At 53.3% G+C, this 21,225-nt stretch overlaps 2 protein-coding genes across 2 annotated transcripts in view; one reads left to right on the top strand and one right to left on the bottom strand.

The window, feature by feature from the left end:
- Positions 1 to 8,998, top strand: part of Poln (DNA polymerase nu) — a 141,797-nt gene extending 132,799 nt beyond the window's left edge. The window contains exons 20-24 of the mRNA XM_085836355.1: positions 2,697 to 2,957; positions 3,496 to 3,574; positions 7,409 to 7,476; positions 8,160 to 8,221; positions 8,837 to 8,998. Of these exons, the coding sequence (XP_085692481.1) occupies positions 2,697 to 2,957; positions 3,496 to 3,574; positions 7,409 to 7,476; positions 8,160 to 8,221; positions 8,837 to 8,917 (551 nt within the window). The 3' untranslated portion in view covers positions 8,918 to 8,998. The remainder of the gene's footprint in view (positions 1 to 2,696; positions 2,958 to 3,495; positions 3,575 to 7,408; positions 7,477 to 8,159; positions 8,222 to 8,836) is intronic.
- Positions 8,999 to 10,443: 1,445 nt separating this feature from the next.
- Aspnat (aspartate N-acetyltransferase) lies at positions 10,444 to 19,747 on the bottom strand. Its single transcript, XM_021163626.3, has 3 exons — positions 18,526 to 19,747; positions 17,203 to 17,367; positions 10,444 to 15,541 (listed from the first exon to the last, which is right to left on the bottom strand). Exons 1-3 carry the CDS (start codon positions 18,890 to 18,892, stop codon positions 15,174 to 15,176), a joined length of 900 nt encoding a protein of 299 aa, XP_021019285.1. The 5' UTR covers positions 18,893 to 19,747; the 3' UTR covers positions 10,444 to 15,173.
- Between the last annotated feature and the right edge of the window lie 1,478 nt (positions 19,748 to 21,225).

The raw sequence follows: 21,225 nt of genomic DNA, 5'->3' as shown, positions 1-21,225 counted from the left end.
CCTCTTTCCCTAGCCATTCCTGTCATTGTCCAATGGACCCGTGAATAAAGTGGCCATGGTGGCAGAGATGAGATTATGCATGGCCTCAACCACATGGACTTCCACACACCAAGCTGCTGTTGCTTACAGCTGCTGCCAACAGCAGACACCAACCAACATTGAACCCCAGATATGGCATCGTTCACCAGTTTGAGCAGCCAGAGACCTGGTGGCAGATTGACTACATTGGCCCACTTCCTTTGTAGAAAAGACAATGCTTTGTTCTTACTGGATATTTATTCTTGTCATTGATTTGCCTTTCTTGCATGTTATGCTTCTACTGTAAAACCACCATCAGTGGACTTAGAGAAAGGCCTTATCATGGTATTCCACACACACACACAGTATTGCTTCTGACCAAGGAACTCATTTCACAGCCAGAGAAGGGCAAGAGTGAGCCCACGATCATGGAATCCACTAGACTTACTATGCTCCCCACCATCCTGAAGCAGCTGACCTGAAAGAAAGATGGAATGGCCTTTTGAAGATAGTTACAACACCAGTTAGGTGGCAGCAGCATGGAAGGCTGGACAGGGTTCTTCAGAAGGCAGTATATGCTTTGAGTCAGCATCTCCCATAGCCTAGATCCTCAGTCAAGTAATCAAGAATTGGAAAAGGGAGTAGTTCTACTCACTATATCCGGAGTGACCCACTAGGAAAACTTTTTTTGTTCCCTCAACCTTAAGTTCTGTTGTCCTAGAAGTTATGGTTCCAGAGTGGGGAGTGCTCCTGCCAGGAGACACAGGAAACATTCCACTGAACTGGGAGCTCAGACTTCACCCTGGCAACTTTGTGTCTCTAATGCCCTTAAGCCAACAAGCTAAGAAAGGAATAACAGTGTTAAGAGAGGTGGTTGATCCAGATTACCATGAGGACATTGGATTACTTCTGCACAATGGATGTAAGAAAGATTATGTCTGGAATGCAGAAGATCCTTGAGGGTGTCTCTTGTTATTACCAGGTCCTGTGATTACAGTCAGTGGGAAACTACAATAACCTAATCCACTTGCCAGAAACTCCTTCCAGACAAGAGCCAAGACCTGCTGAGTTTCTTGCCCAAGGGTAGAGGAAACACAGAATGTGTGGGGTAACAGAGGAAAGTAGTTATAAAGACCAGCTAACTTCACATGACTGGTTACATAAATGAGGATTATAATTGACATGTTTCTGCTGAATTTTGTTAAATAGGCATTTTTACAGATATTTGTGTTTCCTTTCCTCAATTTCTTCATATGATGTAGCACCAAGAGAATATCAATGGTTGTCATATTTAAGTTTGAGACAGTAAAAGAATATCCCTCAAGGGACATTGGCACCTATTCTAAATTTAGACTGCATTTATGGTTGTGCAAGGGATGGTTATATCATGTTAGGTGTAATTATGACCCATTAAATATAGAATGCATTTGTAATTGTATGTTGGATAGTTATACTATGTTTAGGCATTATTATGACCTGATTATTTTCATTTGGAAATGAAGTAATCGTGATATAAGTAGATATGACTTGTGTAAGTTGTCAGTGAGTAGATTGTGATGTCTATTCATGGTTGCCAATCTGACTACATCTGGGATTAACTAAAACCCAAAAGTGGAGGGTACACCAATGAGGTATTTTTTGCTTAGTTTGAAGTAGTAATATCCACATTTAATCCAAATCTTTGAAATATGAAGACACACACCTTTAATTCAGATCATTTGAGCATCTGGGCCAAACTTCTCTGGAAACCTCTATAAAAACATGAAAAAGGAAGGTTTTGCACTTTGCCTGCTTACTCTGGCCTTGCTGGCAAGTCCCTTCCTTTACTGGCACTAGAACCTACCTCTTTGGGTTCCAGCATCACTGAGATTCCAGCTGAAATATCTCGTCTCATGAAGTGCACAACTACTGATTCCTGGACTTTCTGTTCATAGTCAGCCATTGTTGGATTAGCTGGAATGCAGCATATGTGTCATTCTAGGAAATCCCTCTATATATAAAGAGAGATTCATTCTATAAGTTCTGTTACACTAGAGAACCCCAACATAGTGGGATTTTATGTGCTTTTATATTTATTCATTTATTCTTGTTTTGTGTGTACAAGTTTTTTGCTTATAAATTTGTCTATGAGCCACAAGCATGCAGTACCCTCAGAGGCCAGAAGAGGATGTCAAATCCCCTGGGACTAGAGTTACAGATGGTAGCTGTGATGTGGATGCCAGGAAGTAAACCCACGTCCTCTGGAAGAATAAGTGCTCTTAACTACTAAGCTATCTCTTCCCTACCCTTTATGCATGTCCTAAAAGCCCCAAGCTATGTAAGCTTTGGGGCCCAGAAGACCTCAATCTACCTTTCTGTGAAGACACACTCACACTCCTTGCTCTCCATTCCAGCTGTCATACACTCTTGAATGGCTCCTGTGCCCAAGCCTTAGAATAAAAAACCCTGCCCTTCCTTATTCTGTGTAAGATTTTAGTGAAGTCAGAGGAGAAGAGTAGAAGCTTGACTTCTGGCCAACAGAGGCCACCCACTGTGGTCCTTACTCTCCCACAGACCCCACCTGCCCTGGGAATACTTGGGACAGCCTTGTGAGTGGTGGCAGAAGAATGAGGAGGCACAGTACTCTTGGTGCTATGCCATTTGTTCCTGTCTCTTATCTTCTCCTTCCTCTGCCCTAGGATATGTGACATCTATCTTGGGTAGAAGGAGGCCCCTCCCGAGGATCTGTGCACAGGACCAGCAGCTTCGGGCACAAGCAGAGCGACAGGCAGTAAACTTTGTGGTACAAGGTACCAGAGCCCCTATCCTGCCACTGTTGCAGCTCCTTCCCTGCAGGTCCATGTCCCCTGCTCCTCAGGTATTTGGATGTTTGGTGTGGAAGTCATGCTCTGAAAACTGTCCTGTATGGGCCTCACAGCCCTCACCTGTCCTGCCTGGCAGTAAGTGTCATCACAGCTGATGATGGGGTAGCAGAGCCATGTTTATGTTTAAGACATTTTTGGAAGGATCCAGTGAGGCATACCTGTAACACTAACCCTAGGATTACAAGCCCAAGCAGAACTGCCAAAAAATTAAAACCACCATGAGCTAGACCTGCATGGGAAAAAAATGAAATATAGAGATGGCCTCCCACAACACATGGAGGCCATTCTGTTTCCCTCTAAAAGCAGAAATCGGAGTCTTTAGGAGTTTCACCAACAATAGACCCAGTCCTGGAAATGGGTTACTTGACATGAGTTGGGACCCCTCTATTGTACCCTGAGAATCTGCCTGGGTCAGGTTTCCTCGTTAAGGCGTCCAAACTGTGTCCCTCAGCACTGAGAAGCAAGCAGCTGTTGCCCTGAGATGGCATGGTTTGCTTCTACTCCATTGTTAGCCAGGGGAGTGAGCAGTGTCCATGAAAAGTGTCTCTGTAACAGCTCACACACTGTGTGCCACATACCCCAGGCACTAAAACAGAACCCTTTGTGTCCACAGGCTCAGCCGCAGACCTCTGTAAGCTAGCCATGATTCGCATCTCTACTGCAGTAGCCACATCCCCGACCTTGACAGCCAGGTCAGTGAAGTAGTCATGTTTTCTGGGCCCAGCCTTGAACTCCTGCCAGTGAGGTTTGTCAGGTGCCAAAAGGGCATTGCTCCTTCTACCCACCCCACTACCTACCCTCCATCTTATCCTAAGGCCCCGGAGCTCCTCCCATGGCCCTTGCACTCCAGGGTACCCATATCACTGCCTAAGTGGGTCAGCACCTCTGCTCCTGGGAGGAAAGCTCCAGTAGGAAGAAGACAGCTTTCCTAGGTCCTAAAATGTGAAATGGGTCTCATGGGCCCCTGTGTAGCAGCCCCAAGAGGGCTTTGTGGACATGGGAACCTACTTGCTATGGACATTCCTCACCAAGCTTACAGTTTTCTCTTGGCCTGAAATATAATTCATACTCAAGGCATTAATTTTTCCTTATCAGCAGTCTCTCATCTTTCGTTCGAAACTTTATTTCTCCAACCATTTCCCCTGTCCTTTTTGGACTTGTACCGGTGTTCTTGGGTGATGTTCACACCTCTACACAGGAATATGCACTGTGGATTGGTGCCATACATTGTCAAAGGCCAGAGGCTCAGCTCCAAGCCCTGTTGTCCACTGCCATTTGCAGCCCTGTTCCAGGCACGTTTTATTAAAAAGAAATAGGTTGGGAAGCTGCAAGCTTCCTCTGGAAAGTTTCAGAAGAAGGTGCAGACACTACAGCTGAGGCCTGCCCCAGGCATGGCCAAGAGTTAACTAGGAACAGACTATGCAAAATTTGAGCCCACCTGGTTTCTCTTGTCATCCTCCCTGTCTTCTGTGGTCTCAATGACTTCCTCCCAATTCCCTGATTTCTGAAGTCTGCATATCTGCCTCTCCCACTCTTCTGTAGATAACCTCTAGCTTCACTTAGGCTATTCAGGTTGTATTCTGAGATTTCCTAGATTCAGAAAGCATCTTCTGCCAGTTCTCGCCTGAGGTGAATGGACCTAGGACCAATCTGTGTCTGCCCATCCTGGCAGCTGCTGAAAGCACCCAGCACTCTGCATCTACCACATGCAAGGCTAGCAGGTTGCCTCTCTGTTGCTCTTTTTAGAACTGTTGAAAGGTGTTGGCATATTAAGGCTTAAGGTCTCCTTGGGGCAATGTCTTTCCAGAATGTAAGCCCAGAGAATCTGACTCAGGGCTACAGAGAAGAAGAAATGAGGTAATATGCAGCATGAACCGTGTTCAAATCCAGGCAGAGCCAAGCCAGGGCTGGTGTCCTCCCAGGGCTGCAGAGTCTCCTACCTTTTACCACCACACAAATGCACTTCTAGGGAACCACAAAGAATTCAACAGGGAAGAGTGTGCTGTAGGAGGGAGCATCCTGGCAGGCTTTTGGCAAAGGGATGAGATTAGGCCCTTCTGGAAAGTTCTCTCAAAGGAACCAGGATCTGTCTGCCTGTGTCAGGTCAACTAGATGCAAATACCGTATCTCTGTGTCCTCTGTAGGGCAGATGTAAGCTATGGAGGCATGACCTCCTTCTGGGAGCCTGGGTGGTCTAAGCCTGCATTCTTCTGCTTCTCCTGCTTGTCCCTGTGCCCTAGCTTCCAGTGAGAAGTGTGATGTCTCTGTGTCTGTGATGGTGATGTGTGAGTGACTAACAGTCACACTTATTAGGTCCTGCCACACTGGCAGCTCAGACTGTGTGGTGTGATTTCAAGAAGTGTGAAGGCACTTCTGCTAAATCTGGAAAGAGTTGCAAGTGCCTCTTCTGAAGTTTCTGCCCATGAAAAGTAAGCCTCTTGGGAGCCAAGGCCTGCCAGACACCTTGATGTGAGTTTAAGGAAACACATCAGTGCTACAGCTTAGTCCCTGTCGTGTCCTGCCACAGTCCGACTTCTGGAAGTGCAGTGTTGGTGCCTTAGCCAGAAAAAGCACATGAGACACAAAGACACCTCTTTGTGAATGTCTCTGATGAATAGTGAATGTATACTTCACTATTCCATAGTCTGGCCCCAAGCATGATATGTCCCTTGCCTGCATAATCTTTAGGATGTGCTTTTGTTGGTCTCTAGTAACTAGTAGCCTGGGATTAAAAGGTATACCATTGTCCTGCCTGAGAAGTCCAAGGCACAGAAGTTGCTGACTATTTTAAAAGCTCGGACCCTTTCCCCTCAGTGTCATGATAGACATAGCTGTGCTGACGATCACAGTACCTTCCAGGCAAGAGATGGGTGGTGATGGTAAAAGCAACCTTTTACACGTCTTCCTGGGAGTCAGAAAACAGATGACTTCTGGGTCACCCCGTCATAAAGGAGGTGCTATGTATGCTGGGAACATAGACCCTTCTCTTTCCCATTCAACAGCAAAAGGGTGACAGAGAAGACAGATGGACAGTTCAGCATAGAACTCTGCTGTCAAGCACCATCACAGCTACTCTACTCAGACATGTAAAGGCTGCTTCTTCCTTCCAGCCAGGGTTCACCATCAGATCCCAATATCACTGCTGCCACAGGGGATTGCCACACTTCCCTGTGAAGCCTCAGCTTCTAGCTGCCACAGGGAAGCCCAGGGCAAACAGCAGTGGGGACATATGGCATTTGACTGTTGCCTTCAGAGTCCCATCCAGGAGACAGAGCAAGGACCACAGAGCATATGCGATCCTTCTATGCCCTCGGCCTTTCCTTGGGGGCTATAGGTCCTGGTGACCATCCCTACCACATGTACTGCACACCCCAGCCCTGAGTGTGCAGAGCCAGAGATGCACCATATACCCCTATGTACCCACAAAGGTGCTGCTAGCACCAGGTCTGGGGAGCACACAGCTACAGGATTCTGAAGTGTCATCTCCCTGGGAGACTAGGACACTAGGATCCCACCCTCCTGGGAGCCTGCAGGTTTGAGCAAGCTAGTACATGTGCTGACATGGGTCTGTGGGCTGAGTGCTCAGATATCCCCAGCATTTCATTTCTCGTCCTGTGCAAATCTGTACCTGTTCCTCCAACATGCTTACTCAACAAAGCACTGCTTCCTAGATTCCTACTGATGCCAGAAGGGACTAAAGAAGCCATACAGTACTGTGCAGAAAGTGGAATCTGAGCAGCCCACAAAGCCAAGTTCAAGGAGAGCTGTGGTTTGGTGCTCCAGAGTACATGTTCAATACTGTATGGGCCATCAAAATACCCCATATCCAATGTGGTTTTGTACCTTAAATTTTTAAAAATTTTCAAGTTCTGTTGAATATTTTATGACTTTAAAAGAAAATAAAAAAAAAAATATTGCCCCATCACTTCCTCTAAGCTGAGGGGTGCATTCCCACTACATTCTAGATTTAGATTCTCTCCTCCCAGCCTGAGTGACTCTCCTAACCCACCTTAGCACTGCTACCCCAATTGTGCGCATCATCATACCCCAGTCAGTGGAAAGTGGGGAGCGTGGCAGGCAGTCGTAACACATGCCTTTAATCCCAGTCCTTGGGAGGCAGAGACGGATGACAGTTCAAGGCCAGTATGGTCTGCAGAGTGAGTTCCAGGACAGTCACGGGTATGCAGAGTAGGGAACTAGGGGACATGAAGGGGTCCCATGTGTTTTTGCTTTCCCAGGGAGTTCTTTCTCTGATCTGCCAGTCTTCCATGAGCATAAAATGCTCAGCCTGGTCAGGAACTCTCCAGAAATCATGTCTCCCTCTCTCCTGGCCCCTGCTGCCCACATCCTGGAGCTGTCTGATGGTAAACAACCCAAACCATAGTGCCAGGATGGCTATACCTATCCCACACAGAGCCACACACTTTCATAAACCAAATGCCAAACAACCAATAAGGAACTTTGAAGGATAACTTTAGGTCCCATGTGGTGGTATCCACACTCCCAAGTGACTTCCTTCCTTACAGGTTAGTTGCCCAAATTCATGATGAGCTGCTGTTTGAAGTAGAAGACACTCAGGTCCCTGAGTTTGCAGGTACGTCCAGGGGAGCATAGTGGGTGGTGGTGTCCAACAGTTAGGAAATGTGCTATCTCCTTGAAGCTTCTCCTCGATATATCTCAAGGCTTCTCCCAGATGTTAGAGAAGACATGTCGAGTGCTCCAGAACAGCCATGAAGTTCCTGTGCACAGGCATGTATGGCACAAACTCCCAAGATAGATAGTACTGTCAGGGCCACGGAGCTGCCTCCAGAGGCAGGACGAGTACATTAGACCTGCACCAGAAGCATCCAAGATAATGCCCTTCCATGCCCAGACTGTCTTGACTAGGAAGAATGACCTGGTGCCTTCTCCTAGATCTACTGTCCCAGCCAGAACCGCTGGTGTAGTCACAGCACCTACCCACCTCAGTTGGCCTGCCACTGCTGTGAAGAGCTGGAGTGGAAGGGTGGGGCCAGCTCACTCAGTACCATGACCAGAAGAATGGGCTGAGGGTCCTTTAAGCTACATTCTGAGCTACTGGGAGTTGAACAAAGTTTGAGGTTAGATGAGAGGACCAAGGGTTTAAGGGACTTGTAGACCCAAGAAACAACCAGGTAACTTGTAGCAAGCAGCACTGAGCCTGAAGGTTCCTCAATCCTCAACTCTGGGGTCCTAGAAGCCAGAGGCTGGCCAGACCTTGACCCACACAGCCTGTAAGCAGCTGTTTTCCTGTTCTAGCTCTTGTCAGAAGGATCATGGAGTCCTTGCAACAGGTACAGACCCTGGAACTGCAGCTGCAGGTAAGGGGGCATATCTGCCCAGCATCACTGCTATATCCCTTACACCTTGAGTCAACTCAGGGTGGACAGGAGGGCCCCACTCCCCAGAGGCCAGGAGGGCAAGGAAGAAGGCAAATTCCAGTCTTGTGCACCAGGAGCTTGAAGCCAAGGAAACTAAATTTAGCTGCCATCAGGGGGCCCTCGTGAGGCGGATGACTGTGGGAAATAGTGAGGGCCAGTCCCTTTCTTCTGACAAGGTGGCTTTGTCTAGTGCCTTGGGAAAAGGCTCACCTCTGGTAGGGGTCTTCTGCCCCCTAGCACAACAACCCTGACAGCGTGAGCACATGTTACACTGAGACAGTCCTACCCTAAGGCACCATGCCTGGGAGCCCTGTAGACCTACACTGGCTGAGGCCTGGTAGACAGGGAGGTCCACCATGGTACATGCAAGGGATATGAGCTTACAACAGGGAAAATGGGAGCTTACATGTGTGTGTCCATATGTGTGCTGGAATGTGTGGCTGCTCTCTCTGTGGAAGTGTTTGTCCATGAGTACTGCTTCCTCATCAACCTGCATGGGACCTGGGAGGTGGCTGGGTTTCTCCTTGGAGCTCATTTCTGGTTGTCACCCCACAGGTGCCCCTAAAAGTGAACTTGAGTGTTGGCCGCTCATGGGGACACCTGGCCCCACTGCAGGAGACCCTGGGCCCAGCCTGACCTCAGCCACAATCCAGCCCCAGTGAGGTCCCTGTTCCCTACTCACATGAAGGACATTTTTTTTTTCATCCTATGTTTGTCTGTATCCCTGTGCAACAGTAGAATGAGAGAGTTTGTTTTCACCAATCCATCCTACAGCCTTTCCCTGTGTTACAGACTTGTACTCTGTGAGGGCTAAACTGATACAGGCCACACTAACCCTTTGTGGGACAACTGGGGCACCTGAAGTAAAAGCCTAATGAGAAGCTGTCTTCATCCTTGTGTGAGAGGGCTCTTCCTATGGGTACAAACACATGTATACAACGTACAGTCTTCTCAGCAAGAGGCTGGACTGGGAACTAACTCAAGGCAGTTTGGCCCTTGATGAGTGTCTACCCAGGCCATTCTCTGTGCCAAATATAATCCAGTATGAACCGTGTCCAGTAAAGAAGCTGACATCTGGCACTGTGGAGAGCACCACAAGGTTTAAGATAAAAGGCCAGCTCCATGGTAGGTGACCTTCTGGTTATGTTTCAAAGATGGGCTCTGTTATGTCACCCAAGCCCAGGCAAAGATCACCAAGTCCCTCTGTCTCTGGGAAGGGCAGCCCCTGACCATGCCATGGTTACACTCCCCCAAAGGAATCTCCCAGAAAGCTATCCAGGGACTAAGGTGAGTGTCTGAGTTTTTGAAACCCTCCCTCAGCCTCCAAGGGTCTCCCTACTGACAAGGCTGGCTGGTTACTGCACAGGGGTCTGAGAGGATATATGTCTTCATTCACTGAGATGTCTACCCCTCAACCTGGCTAACACCGATACCTGTGAAGATCCAAATCTCATACTATTCCTATGTGCATGTTGGTAGACAAGCAGCAGGGAACACAGCCTGTGGTGGCACCACCCAGCAGGAGGCTGCTAGCAACATCAGGGTCCAAAAGAGCCCTCAGGAGAAGAATGAAGCTCTTCATGAATCCAACCCCCATAAACCCACGGGCGTTGACCTTGTAAATATCTACCAGAACCATGCCAGAAGAGTGGGGTTTGGTAGCCTGGAGACTGCACCAAAGTTGTCTCAGCTGTGCCTGAAGTTTTAATTGCCCAAGAACTATAGCATAGAGGTAGAGTAAAACCTTCTGGTTGCTGCTGGGCCTGAGGCAATCCCACCCCTCCACCCTCACCACCACTACATCCCCACTACCTCTCCACCCTACAGCCAAGTTGTCCTATAGTCTGGCTGCTGCCTCTATATCTACCATGCTTAGGAAATGTGAAGGGCTACAGCCCCTAACCATCCTTGGCCAGAGAGAAGTCCAAGCCCCTCTTCCCTAGTGGGAGAGAGCATCATGGGTGTTTGAGCTTGGTAATAGTTTTGGGAAGGAGCCTCAACTCCACAGGAACGCCAAGGCCCTAACTCTACCTCAGTGATCCCACTCCTGCTCCAGTGTCCAGCTCAGCCAAACACAGGCAGAAAAGGCCCAGAGAGTGGGAAAGCCAGAATATCCACCCCAGGAGGTGCCTCAAAAAAATCACAGAGCCTGGTTCCTTCAATTCTGGTTTTATTGAAAAACAGCAGCATTGGGGGCCATGCAGGCAGGGGTACATACCCACTTGGGCCCCCAGCCTGTCTTCTTGGGAACTCGGCTCGTCATCTGGCCCTAGGGGCTATTTTGGCACATCCTGGGGTCTCAGGACACCCTCACCCCCATCATGGGCTCACAGTACAAATTCAGGAACAAACCACAACAGTGAGACCTACCACTGTGTCATACCCTCTGCACCCTGGCCAAACCCAGTCCGTGTCCTGTCCAAAGGAACTCCAGCTCCTCTACCCTACCCTCAGCTGAGGGGGACATGGACAGAGGTGAGGGCCAGAGAGGCTCAGCTGGCCTGGTGGGGTTGTGCTACATTCACGTGGAGCTGGGCAGGGCAGGGCAGGGCAGGGAATGGACATAGTGAAAGACAACCACAAGACCCTTCTTACCACAAAGTGCCTCCCAGATCAGAGACTGTCCCCATAGATTCCCTCCCACTGCTATACATGTGCACGTACAAGCATACACATGCACACATTCATACACATGGAGATGCCCACACATACTCAAATGTGCTCACACACATGCAACACATGAATGTGATTTCTTGGGCACATATAGTCATATGAGCACATGATCACAAATGGCATGTGTGTGTGTGTGTGTGTGTGTCCCCACGCGCATGCGCGTGGTCAACTCTCTCAGGCTGCCCCTTGGGCCTGACAAGAAGATGGCCCTGTGGGTGCTGCACAGTTCCTACACACACAGATGCTCTCACATGCAAACACATACTCTCAGATGCACATACATGTGCACAGATGCACATACACCAATGGGCATGCACATTTATGTAGGTAAACCCCTTCTTTAAAATGGCTAATTATTGCTGTTTAAAAAAAAAAATACATCCAACAGTGGTAAGTCAAGGCTCATCTTCCACCCAGCTCCAGGCAAGTCCCACCCACCGTCATGGACCCCTCCCTTGCTGGAAGCACGGTGACAGTAGCACCAAAGAGCAGCCCAGCCCAGGGTCTGCCCCACACCCAGCAGAGGGTGGCCAAAAGCCAAGGACAACAGGCGCCAGCAGCATTGCTACCATGGCCAGGGACACAGCCACCTCAGGTCAGCTCTCTCAGGCTGCCCCTTGGGTCTGACAAGAAGATGGCTTCATGGGTGCTGCACAGTTCCTACGCAGCTAGGAGGTCACATCTAGTCCCCAAGAAACCTGGGACACCAGCAAAACCCAAAAAGTTTTGTCCCTAGGCCTCTAGCCACAGGCACAGCCCTGGAAGCCAGCTCCAGGAAGCTGTGACCATGGGGCTACCTGGGGTTGGCAAAGGCAAGTAGGAATGGGCAGCATGTTTTCCAGCAACAAGCAATGATCCTATGGTCTAGCGAGTCCCAGGCACCAGGCCAAAGCCCAAGCTCACTTTAGATGTGTCCCTGACTCTGTCCTCTGCCCTATCCCCTTATCTCAGGAAGGGTACCTGTGCAAGATGGGAACTGTCCAAGCCCCTGAGACTAAGTTGTTAACCACAGGGCCTCCCAGCCAAAGCCAGCCATCTACCACCTCAGTCAGGTTAGCACATGCCTTAGCTGTTGCCCAGCCCCAGGGCAGTGCTAGGGTGAAGGATAAGCATAGGGGTGAGATCAGAACATGGAAGAGGCAATCGTGGCCACCAGGGCATGGCCTCGCTACACTCAGGGGCCAGATCTTAGAACATGCAGGCCAGCCTCTTGGCCATACAGCAGAGACTAGGCATCTGCAGAGACACATGCCTGGGCAGTGGGAGCTGCCTGGGGACAGTCAAGCTGTAGGGTCATCCAACACTGACATTCTGGGACATTCCATCATCTCTTTCTCCCTCCCTACTCTAAAGCTTCCAAGCAAACGATAGGACTCCTGGAAGCCACAGATCCTGAGCACAGAGTCAGACCCCAGGTTGGCCTTCCCTGGGCCTTCCCAGGCCCAGAGTACAGCTGCTGGCCACCTCAGGTGCTTGGAGGCTCAAGGGAAGGGGAGATGACTAGCCAACTCAGAGGAGGGGCACCAAGCACATGGCCACCAAGTGGAGCAGGGAGGAGGGCCTCCACAGAGGTAGAAGAAACATCAGAATCTCAACAAACAGAAAATTCACATCAGTGCACATGTGCAGAGCACTCAGAGCTCTGGCTGGGATGATGGAGTGGACACAGTCAGGCGCAGTCATCAGCACACTCAGCTTCCTCCAGCCCAGGGAGACAGGTATGTCTCCAGGGCCTCAGGCCCTGCCAAGCTACATACTGCCTGGTGAGGCTCCATCCTGATGCAGCTGGAGCCTACCCCACCATCCATTCCTGGAATCTCTACCAAGTCTTGGCAGCAACAGAAGGCAACGAATACTCGAGAGCCCAGCAAACTTCCCTTTATCCATGGGTTGTTCAGCAGGGGGAGATCCCCTTGGACAGGTGCCAAGAGGCTGGAAGGGCCACGGCTTCTCCCAGGCTCCTAGGCTGGAGGAATCTACTATGAGCTCATCCCAGGTCAGGATCAAGGAGACATGGGTGGCTACAGGATCCTCAAGCTCAGCCCTGGCCCAAGTGATCCCAGTGCCCTGCCACACCTTCCAACCCCAGACTGCAGGCCCCAAAGGCACAGGATCAGAGAAGCCTTGGCAGCTGGTGGTGTCCAGTAGAGCTGGCTCCCACTTAGGTCTACCCAGGCGCCTCAGACCCGCCAGCAGCCTCTGACCCCACAGGCCTCAGACACCAGCAGTCCCTATACCCCCACAACAACTAAGACTAGCCCCGAGCCGAGACCAATCCAAACAGAAAAGAGAAAAAAGGCACAACTGTTTGTTTTCCATTTTGCTAAAACACTTTACATCTGTCTGTATAATCCAGATTAACAAAATCTGAGAGCTGCAAGAAAATAGGGTGCCAATTTCTGTACAGTCTACAAAACTCCCATCCCCAAGCGGGGACCGGGCACCACCAGGGAGGAATGTACAGGGGAGAGCGGGGTCTGTACAGTGTTCTGCAAATGCCTCAATTGCTAACAGGACAAAAGGCCCCTCAGGAAGCTGGGCTTGTTCCACCAACTCATTAACTCTAAAGAGCCTTTCTAATAATGTAGCCTCGGTGCCAGGGGCCCAGCTCTATGGTCTACCTAGCCTGCCACTCCTCACCCCAAGCCCCACACAGAGGAATGTGGACGGGCCTTTATGCACCCCCTGCACTAAAGCTAAGTCCAAGTTTCAACTGGCCTCATGACCACTGCCAGCTACTGACTTTCTCTGTCCTAGGCCATACCCACCCCCATCTAAGCTGGATCCTAAGTGTAACCTCAAAAAAGAGAGGCCAGACCTAGCAGAGTAGTCTGTAGTGGGATACCTGGACCCACCCCAACCACCAGCTTCTACCCCCAAGGCAGTGCCCAGCCCTTCCTATGAGGCTTTAGGACCCTCCAGTCCCCTCAATCCTGCATACAAGGAATCAAGGGGCAACCTGAGCCTCACAGACTGTGTTGTGAGGGCACTTTAGGGGTGTTTACACTAAATTAGAGTCTCCTTCCATACTTCAAACTGAAATCTTCCACCTACCCGGCCACCCACCCCCATCAAATGGGGCCAGAGACCATGCGTATGCTAGCACCACACAGATGTGTGTCTGGAGGCTCAAACTACCATTTTGTCCCAGTAATTAAAGTCATGCAGAGTGCTATTCTGTCTACGTAACTTATTAGAGAATGGGTGGTTTCAGGCTGGGAGAAGCTGTGGCAGGCATTGCCAACAACAGCCTGGGCTAGTTACATTCACAGGGCAGACCCCACAAACAGCATGAGGCCACAGGACCTCAGGCAGCTGGGAGGTGGCCACCTGATCTAACAGGTGTTGGGGGAGGTGCCCCCCCACCCCCATGAAATCCCTCCCCACCATGCTGTGCAGTGGATTGCTACAGGAACCAAACCCGGGTGACCAGCCAAGTCAGCCAGAGCAAGGAGGCACGGGGGCCAAAAAGGGAAAGAGGTAAGATGATTTCGAAGCAAAGCAGGAGTGGATAGAGCCAGGTTAGGCAAGGCCAGGCCAGGCCTCACCAGAGAGTAGACAGGGTCAGGCAGGTAGGCCCTCCAGAGGCCAGCTCAGGACAGGACAAGGGAGCTCACTAGCTCAGGCCTGAGGTCCAGGCTGGGCAGGATAGTGGGGCAGGGGGCTGTGGCATGCGGCATGCTGCAGCCAGGCCATGTCCTTAGCATGCACAGGGCAAAGCAGGGCCTGGGACCAGCTCAGCCTCCCATGGGGCAGTGGCTGGCCAGCCCAGCAGACCACTCTTCCAGAGGCCAATAGTTGAGCCTTAGCCTGGCTGGGGGCCAGGGTTCTGCTCCTTGGGGGGGTGGGGTTGTTGTAGAGGTTCTGTGCTTGATGGGCAAGGCTAGTCCTTCCCTGATGGAGGCAGGCTGGGCAGCTTTGTGGATAGTTCAGATGGTCCACAATGCTGCTCTTCAAGGCATGATGAGCCACTCTGATGGGCTGGGGAGGCAAGGGCCATGGCTGCAGACAATCCACCCCACCAGAGTGTTGCAGATGAGCACTCTGGCCTGGGACCCTGTGGCCCCAGAACCAGCCAGGTGATGAACCAGCATGATGCTGAAAAAGGAAAACCCAAATAAATGCCAAGGTGAGCATTGGAAAGCAGGGCCGCACTAGGCAGCGAGCAGGAGGGCAGAGGTGGACGGGGGCAGACAGGGTGGTGGGCAGGTGGTGGTGGTCACTCCTCGCGCAGCTGCAGGCGGTAGCGGTGGTAGCGGACCTGGAAGAAGAGGCGCTCGGCCAGCGAGAGGGTCATGCCAGGCAGCACGTAGTGATCACTCGCGCCCATGTGTCTGAAGCCCAGTGACTCATAGAGCTTGTGGGCGGCCACCTTGACGGCTGTGGTGCCCAGTACCACTGCAGAGTAGTTGTGCAGCATGGCAAACTCCAACACCCTCCTGCCCAGAGCCTTGGCGATGCCTTTGCCGCGGAAACGCGAGTCCACGGACATGCGGAGCAGCTCCACTGTGTTGTCCTCCTCATGGGCCCGTGCGGCCACGATGCCCACAACGTTGCCATCCAGCACAGCCACCCAGAAACAGGAACCTAGGAAAGACATGACAATCAGGGATATTCTGCATGGAAGACTGAAGAGACTTTAGAGCTGCCCATTCCAGCTGAGTGCCAAGTCAGGGTATCACAATGATGCTCAATCCTCCAGTGCCCTGACCCACCTTTCAGCTCTTTTGGACACCACGGGAGGCCACGATTTAGGATAACCTGCCTCCTCTAGACCCCCTGAGCAGCAAGACACTCCATAAGCCAAAGGCTTCTGCCAAAGGCTCTGCACCTGCATCTGCCCTAACCCAGCAGGAGAAAGCACTCCTCCCTACACTTCTCACCTCTGGGGAAGCTGGTGCCTTCAGGGCAGACTCTGCTCTACAGCTGAGGGTGCTGCCTGCCCACCCTTCACAAGCATAGCAGAGAAAGTTGCCAACTCATGGAGGGCCCTGGTCCCAGAGCCTCTAGGACTTCTCCAACTCCATATGCCCATATGCTCTCTGACCAGCTGCCACACAACCAGACCAGAGGTCAGGACAGCCTTTAGCACCCAGTTGTCACTCTTCCCAGGTCTTGTTTCCCACTTGCATAAGAACTCCCATAAATCTACACAGCCCAGTTGGCTGATGTCCAGCTCTGGCTCTTTTAGTTCATGAAGGTGACTAGATTCCCTGTGACCTGTGCCTGGCAGCATTCCTCCCATCCAAACTCCTTGTTCTCGCCCTCTCCCTTCTTGAAGGGGCTGGCTAGCCTGGTGTCAGGCTCATTGTCCAGTAGAGGCTGGGTTAACCCTATAAACCCAGAAGATGTCCAAGGATTAGCAAGAGCTGCCACACTCTAACCCCTGAGGGCACATGACAATAACTTCTGACCACACCCATCTATCTACTCAAGCTATCTACGGAAACCCGAAACCTGCTTCAGCCATTTCCACCTTCTCTTCCCAAACAGAGGCAGGTAGGTCGAGGACCTTGCAGAGGACAGGAAGCTGTATTTGAATGTGGGTAAGGGCCAAGGAAAACAGGCACCAAGGCCAGCTAAACAGGACATTGGGGTACAAGATAGGATGGATGGGGAGAAGCTGGCAGAAAACTATAGCTGGCAAGGCCAAGAAGGCTGCCTTTCCTTGAAATAGACCTGGTTCCTTCTGGCCAGCCCCCTGTGTCATCATCCCCTTACACCTTAAAATGTCTCTCCTCTGGCTCCCACAACCCAGCCTGCTTCATGGTCTGCCGCAGAGAGAGACCAACCAGTCTCCAGCTCCTGTAGACCAGAGTCCCAGACCCTCGTTCTACAGAAAACCTTGGGGTCTGGGATAATACCTTGTGGTTCACTACTCTAGTCAGGAGGCTGGGTAAAGCCTGGGCCCCTACTCAATCTTCTGCTCCCTGGGACATCTCCTGTGTCACCCAGGATTCCTCCACCCTGAGCACTCTCGGCTGGCTCAAGATCCAGCCAGGACTTCACCCCATAACAGACAAACAAATGGCAGGTAGCAGGAAAAGGTGTCCAACAGAGGACACAGTGGAGCCAGGCCACCAAGGGAAGGACTTCTTTCTGGCTCTCCCCTGCTGACACGCTACCCTTAGCTAGAGGCCTCGGTCATTCAGAAGACTCAGAACATCAGGATCCCACAGTTTAGGCCCTCTTGTGCCTGAAGGGGAAGAGGGAGGGAGTAGGCAGAGTTGGAGAATTCCAGAACTCACCAGGTGGCTTCATGTAGTACTGCTCAATGTCAGCCATGTCCGTGTGCAGCGCACACTCCAGGTAGGCCAGAATCACCTTGCGACTGTAGTAGTAGCGCAGGGCCAGGAGCCCGGCTGGCACCAGGCATGTCAGCAGCAGTGAGCGGGTCACAGCAAAACAGAGGGCTGCAGGCAAGGGAGCACAGGTGAGGTGGCAGGTGCAGAGGGGCACGCGGCCAGGCTGGACATGGGTAGGTCCCACGGCACCCGGAGTCCAAACCACCTTGGTAAATCAGTGCTTAGGGATGCTCCCCACCAGGGACTGTTTCTCTGTGTAGGAGTCATGGCCGCAGTCCCTCTCTACGCTTCCTCATTTCCAAGCTCTCTGGCGTAAACACCTGCTACCTTCACAACCTGAAACAAAGGTCCACAATACAGCCTAGGCCAGACCAGTGCTGGTCAGCCCTGGGTTCCCCCAGTTTCCAAAGGGTCTCTTGCCTACTCCACCTAGCCTGGTGCTAAGTCAAAGAGCTGGACAGAGACACCAGGACACTGCCTATGCAAGCAGGTCATCCCGCGCCGGGCTGAGAAGGCACCCAACTAGAGCCCTCCCTGGGCAGCTTCAGAGCCCACTAGGCTGTCAGAGTTGGGCGACAAGCACCACACCGTTTCCAACTTCATTTGTGTTGCGGAGGAGGAAAAAACGCACAAGAGCAAAAGTTGCCTCCTCTGAATGACCTTGGGTGAGTCGCCTCAAGATACTCATCTGCAGAATGGGATGGCATGGAATGGGAGGGGGTGTGCTTCGAGACAGCAGAGGGTATCCTCCCTGTATCCCTGGCTCTGGCGAACAGTCTCCCTGGCTCCCCGCGGAGCTGGCTGTCTTCCCGTCATAAATTAGCACTTGAGCCTCAGGCGGCCTCCCCCGCCCAAAGATTATATATATAGTTGTCGCGCCGGGCCGCAGCTGCAGCGCTACCTGCCCTGTCACGCCGCCCCCACCCGGGATGCCCCGCGACGGAGAGAACGGGCGCCGCGGACTGAGTTGCCAACCCAGTGCTTCCCAGTCCGCAGCGCCCTGCACTCAGCCCGCGCTGGTTCCCACGCCCGGCCCAGGAGCCTTGGCCGAAAGCCCGGAGCGCTGCGCCGCTGGTGCAAGCGGGTCTCCTCCCAACCGGTCCAGCGTACCGACGCGGCACCGGGGCTCAGAGATGGGAACCCAGAAGGAAGGCAAAAAGAGTCAAGCGCGACGGTCCCCGGAGGGGTCCGCTGGACCCGCTGGAGCCGGGCCGGAGCCGGACTGCCGCAGCCCCGCCGGCCCCCCGCCCCCCGCGGCGCACTGACCGGCCAGCAGGGCGTAGAGCAGCTGGGTGCGCGGGTGCTGCCGCAGGCCGCGGAAAGCCGTATTGGGGATGCGCTCCAAGATGCCGTCGTAGAAGATGCGGCGCGCCGCCTCCTGCTCAGCTGCGCGGAACTCGCGGATGCACACGCCGCGCCCCTCCGGCGGCCCCGCGCCCCCGGTGCCTCCGTGGGGCTGAGGACCTGCCGCGGGTGGGGGTGCGGCGGCCGGCCCCGGCGCGGCGGGCAGCGGGGGCCACATGGCTCCGGCGGCGGCGAGCAGCGCGTCCTTCTTGGCCCCCGGCAGTGCCTCATGGTCCTCCGTAGCCACGATCTTCGTCTCGCAGACCATGTCGGGAGGCCCACAATGCATGCACCCGGCCGGGCGTCGCAGCGCGAGGACGCGAGCCGGCGGCAGCGGGCAGAGCCCGAGCCCAGGGCAAGGGCGCGGCGCCCTCGGACCCGCGGCGGCGGCAGCGGCGGCAGCGGCTCAGGGGCGCAGGGCGGAGGCGGCGGGCGGCCCGGGCGCGCGCAGGGAGCTGCGCCGCATTTTGGAGAAGTATTTATAATGCAGCGGCGCCGGTGCAGTCGCGGCGCCCGGGGTCCCGCAGGGTCCTAGCGTCCACTGCATTGGCTGCCGAGGGTCACCATGTGATCTCGGGGGTGGGAGCAGACACCGCCTCTGCGCCCGCCCGATGGCACACTTGGGCTGCGTGGCTGGCAGACCGCGGGAGCACAGAGGGGCCGAGCGGAGAGCGTGCGAGGAAGTGGTCCTCAGTGAACGGCAGCAGGGACAGGGTGCTCAGAGAGGCGCTGCGTAGGGGGCTTGAGGCTCGCCAGGAGGACGGCGAGTGATGGACGCCTCCTACCCCGCCCCTGAGCTCCCGCAAAGCTGTCGCTGCGCTCGGACTTGCGTTCCTGCAGCAAAGCGTCCTCTTCTTCCGCGGCCGCTGGCAGTAATCACGGAAGTGTCTCCATCTCCCACCCCTTTGTCTGTACGCGGCGCCCGGCCGAAGTCCTCGTTAGGGGCCCCGTGTTCCCTTGGCAGGCGCCCTCCGAGCCTGCGGCCGGGGCCGAACGGACTGAGAGAGTGAGGACGCGGCTGAAATGGGGTTTGATGCACTCGCTGCCTGACAGCCGAACCCCACCCCACTCCAATCTGACACCCGACCGTTCCCGGCGGCGGACCTGCGGGATTGCAGAACCCCTCCCGGCTCGGCCCCCGCCTTCCGCGGTCCGCGCATGCGCCCCGTGGCCTTGGTGCAGGTGCAGCGGGGGCTCGCTTCAGAGCCGCGGTCTCACAGTCCCCCAGAGCAAGACGTGCAGACGCAGCAGACTGGGCGCGCATGGAGTGGGGAATGCGTAGTGGCATATCCACTTTCCTAGGTCACGGGAATGGGCACCCCCAAAGCCGAATCATCCACGTGCTCGCGGAGACTCTGAGGTCCCCGGGCCGGAGGACCCTCAGTCTGCGTTATGCTGCACCATTGTTGGAGCCAGCAGAAAGGCTAAGGTCACCTAGAGACTGAAGGGGCCTGTCTCGCAAATGGAACCTGGGAGTAGGATAATTAAACAGCCAGGGTTGTCAGCGCAAGGGGACTGAGAAGGAGAGGGTTGGGCTAGAGAGGATTTTCCTCACTGTTTTGGAGACACGGAGGCGGGGGAGTGGGACTTATCTGGGTCCCAGAGGCGACCTTCCTGGACACTGATGCTAAATTTCTCAATATTTCAAAGGAACTCATTGATAGTTTCTGAACAGGCTGGGGCACCTGACCAGCCACATTGACTTCTCCTGAGTCCCGAGGTTGGCTGGGTGGTCTGCAGGACCAGTGCCGGCCTGTAAGGGCTGAGGACAGTCAGGCAGAAGGGCCCCGGGGAAAGTGAGGCTGAACATTGAGGACCCATCTGGTGGAGCCAAGAAGTTCTGACTCAGGACCCTAGGTTTGCGGGTCACTGAAGCCTGTAAGCCTTAGAAGCAACAAAATGGTCCGGTGCCTATAGGGTATCTCTCCACACCCCTGACCAGAGTTGCTCCTTCGGGCCTAGGGGCTTTGCAAGACTCACATCAGCGCGACCAGAATCCCCCTCGGTTTTGCAGAGCTCCCTTTCCCTGGTCTGCCTAACCATTCCCTCCATTGCCCCAGTCCTCCTATAATCATTTGCCCCCCGCCCCCATGGCCATGATGGTGGCCTGCGCTATAGCCAGCACATCAGAACCGTCTGAAAGCGTGAAGGGGCCAAGACTGGAGCCCAGGGTCTTAGAGACTTAAAGATAATACCGTAGGAGTTGCGCAGACAGCGGGGCAATCCATGGCCCTGGTTAGCCCTGTTCCTCCTTCCTGTCGTGGGGCGCCCTCTGCCGTTCTCCCTTAGGCCATTCCTGGGTGGCATCAAGGTCCTCTTTAATAAAGCAGCAGCCTAGAGCCAAGACCTCTCCTGAGCTCCCCACGAAGGCTTACACACTCCTCTGCCTGGGTGTCTAGGAAGACTCAGGATACCCAGCGTGGCTTCCTCACATCCTGCAGTTGAATGCTCTTCCAGGAGCCTAGAAGTGCCTGCCTACAGCCTGGCAGGGGTAAAGACGTCTATCAAGATTTCAGAGACAGAGTGGGGACCGGTGCCCTGGACCCTACACCTGAACATTCATGGGTAGGAATGCTTTCTTAATAGGGCAGCCCTCCAACCACGGTGTGTTCTCTAAGGATG

Source organism: Mus caroli, unplaced genomic scaffold (assembly GCF_978045245.1).
Source record: "Mus caroli unplaced genomic scaffold, Mus_caroli_1 scaffold_4, whole genome shotgun sequence".
Taxonomy (NCBI): domain Eukaryota; kingdom Metazoa; phylum Chordata; class Mammalia; order Rodentia; family Muridae; genus Mus; species Mus caroli.
This window is presented reverse-complemented; position numbering and strand designations above follow the sequence as displayed.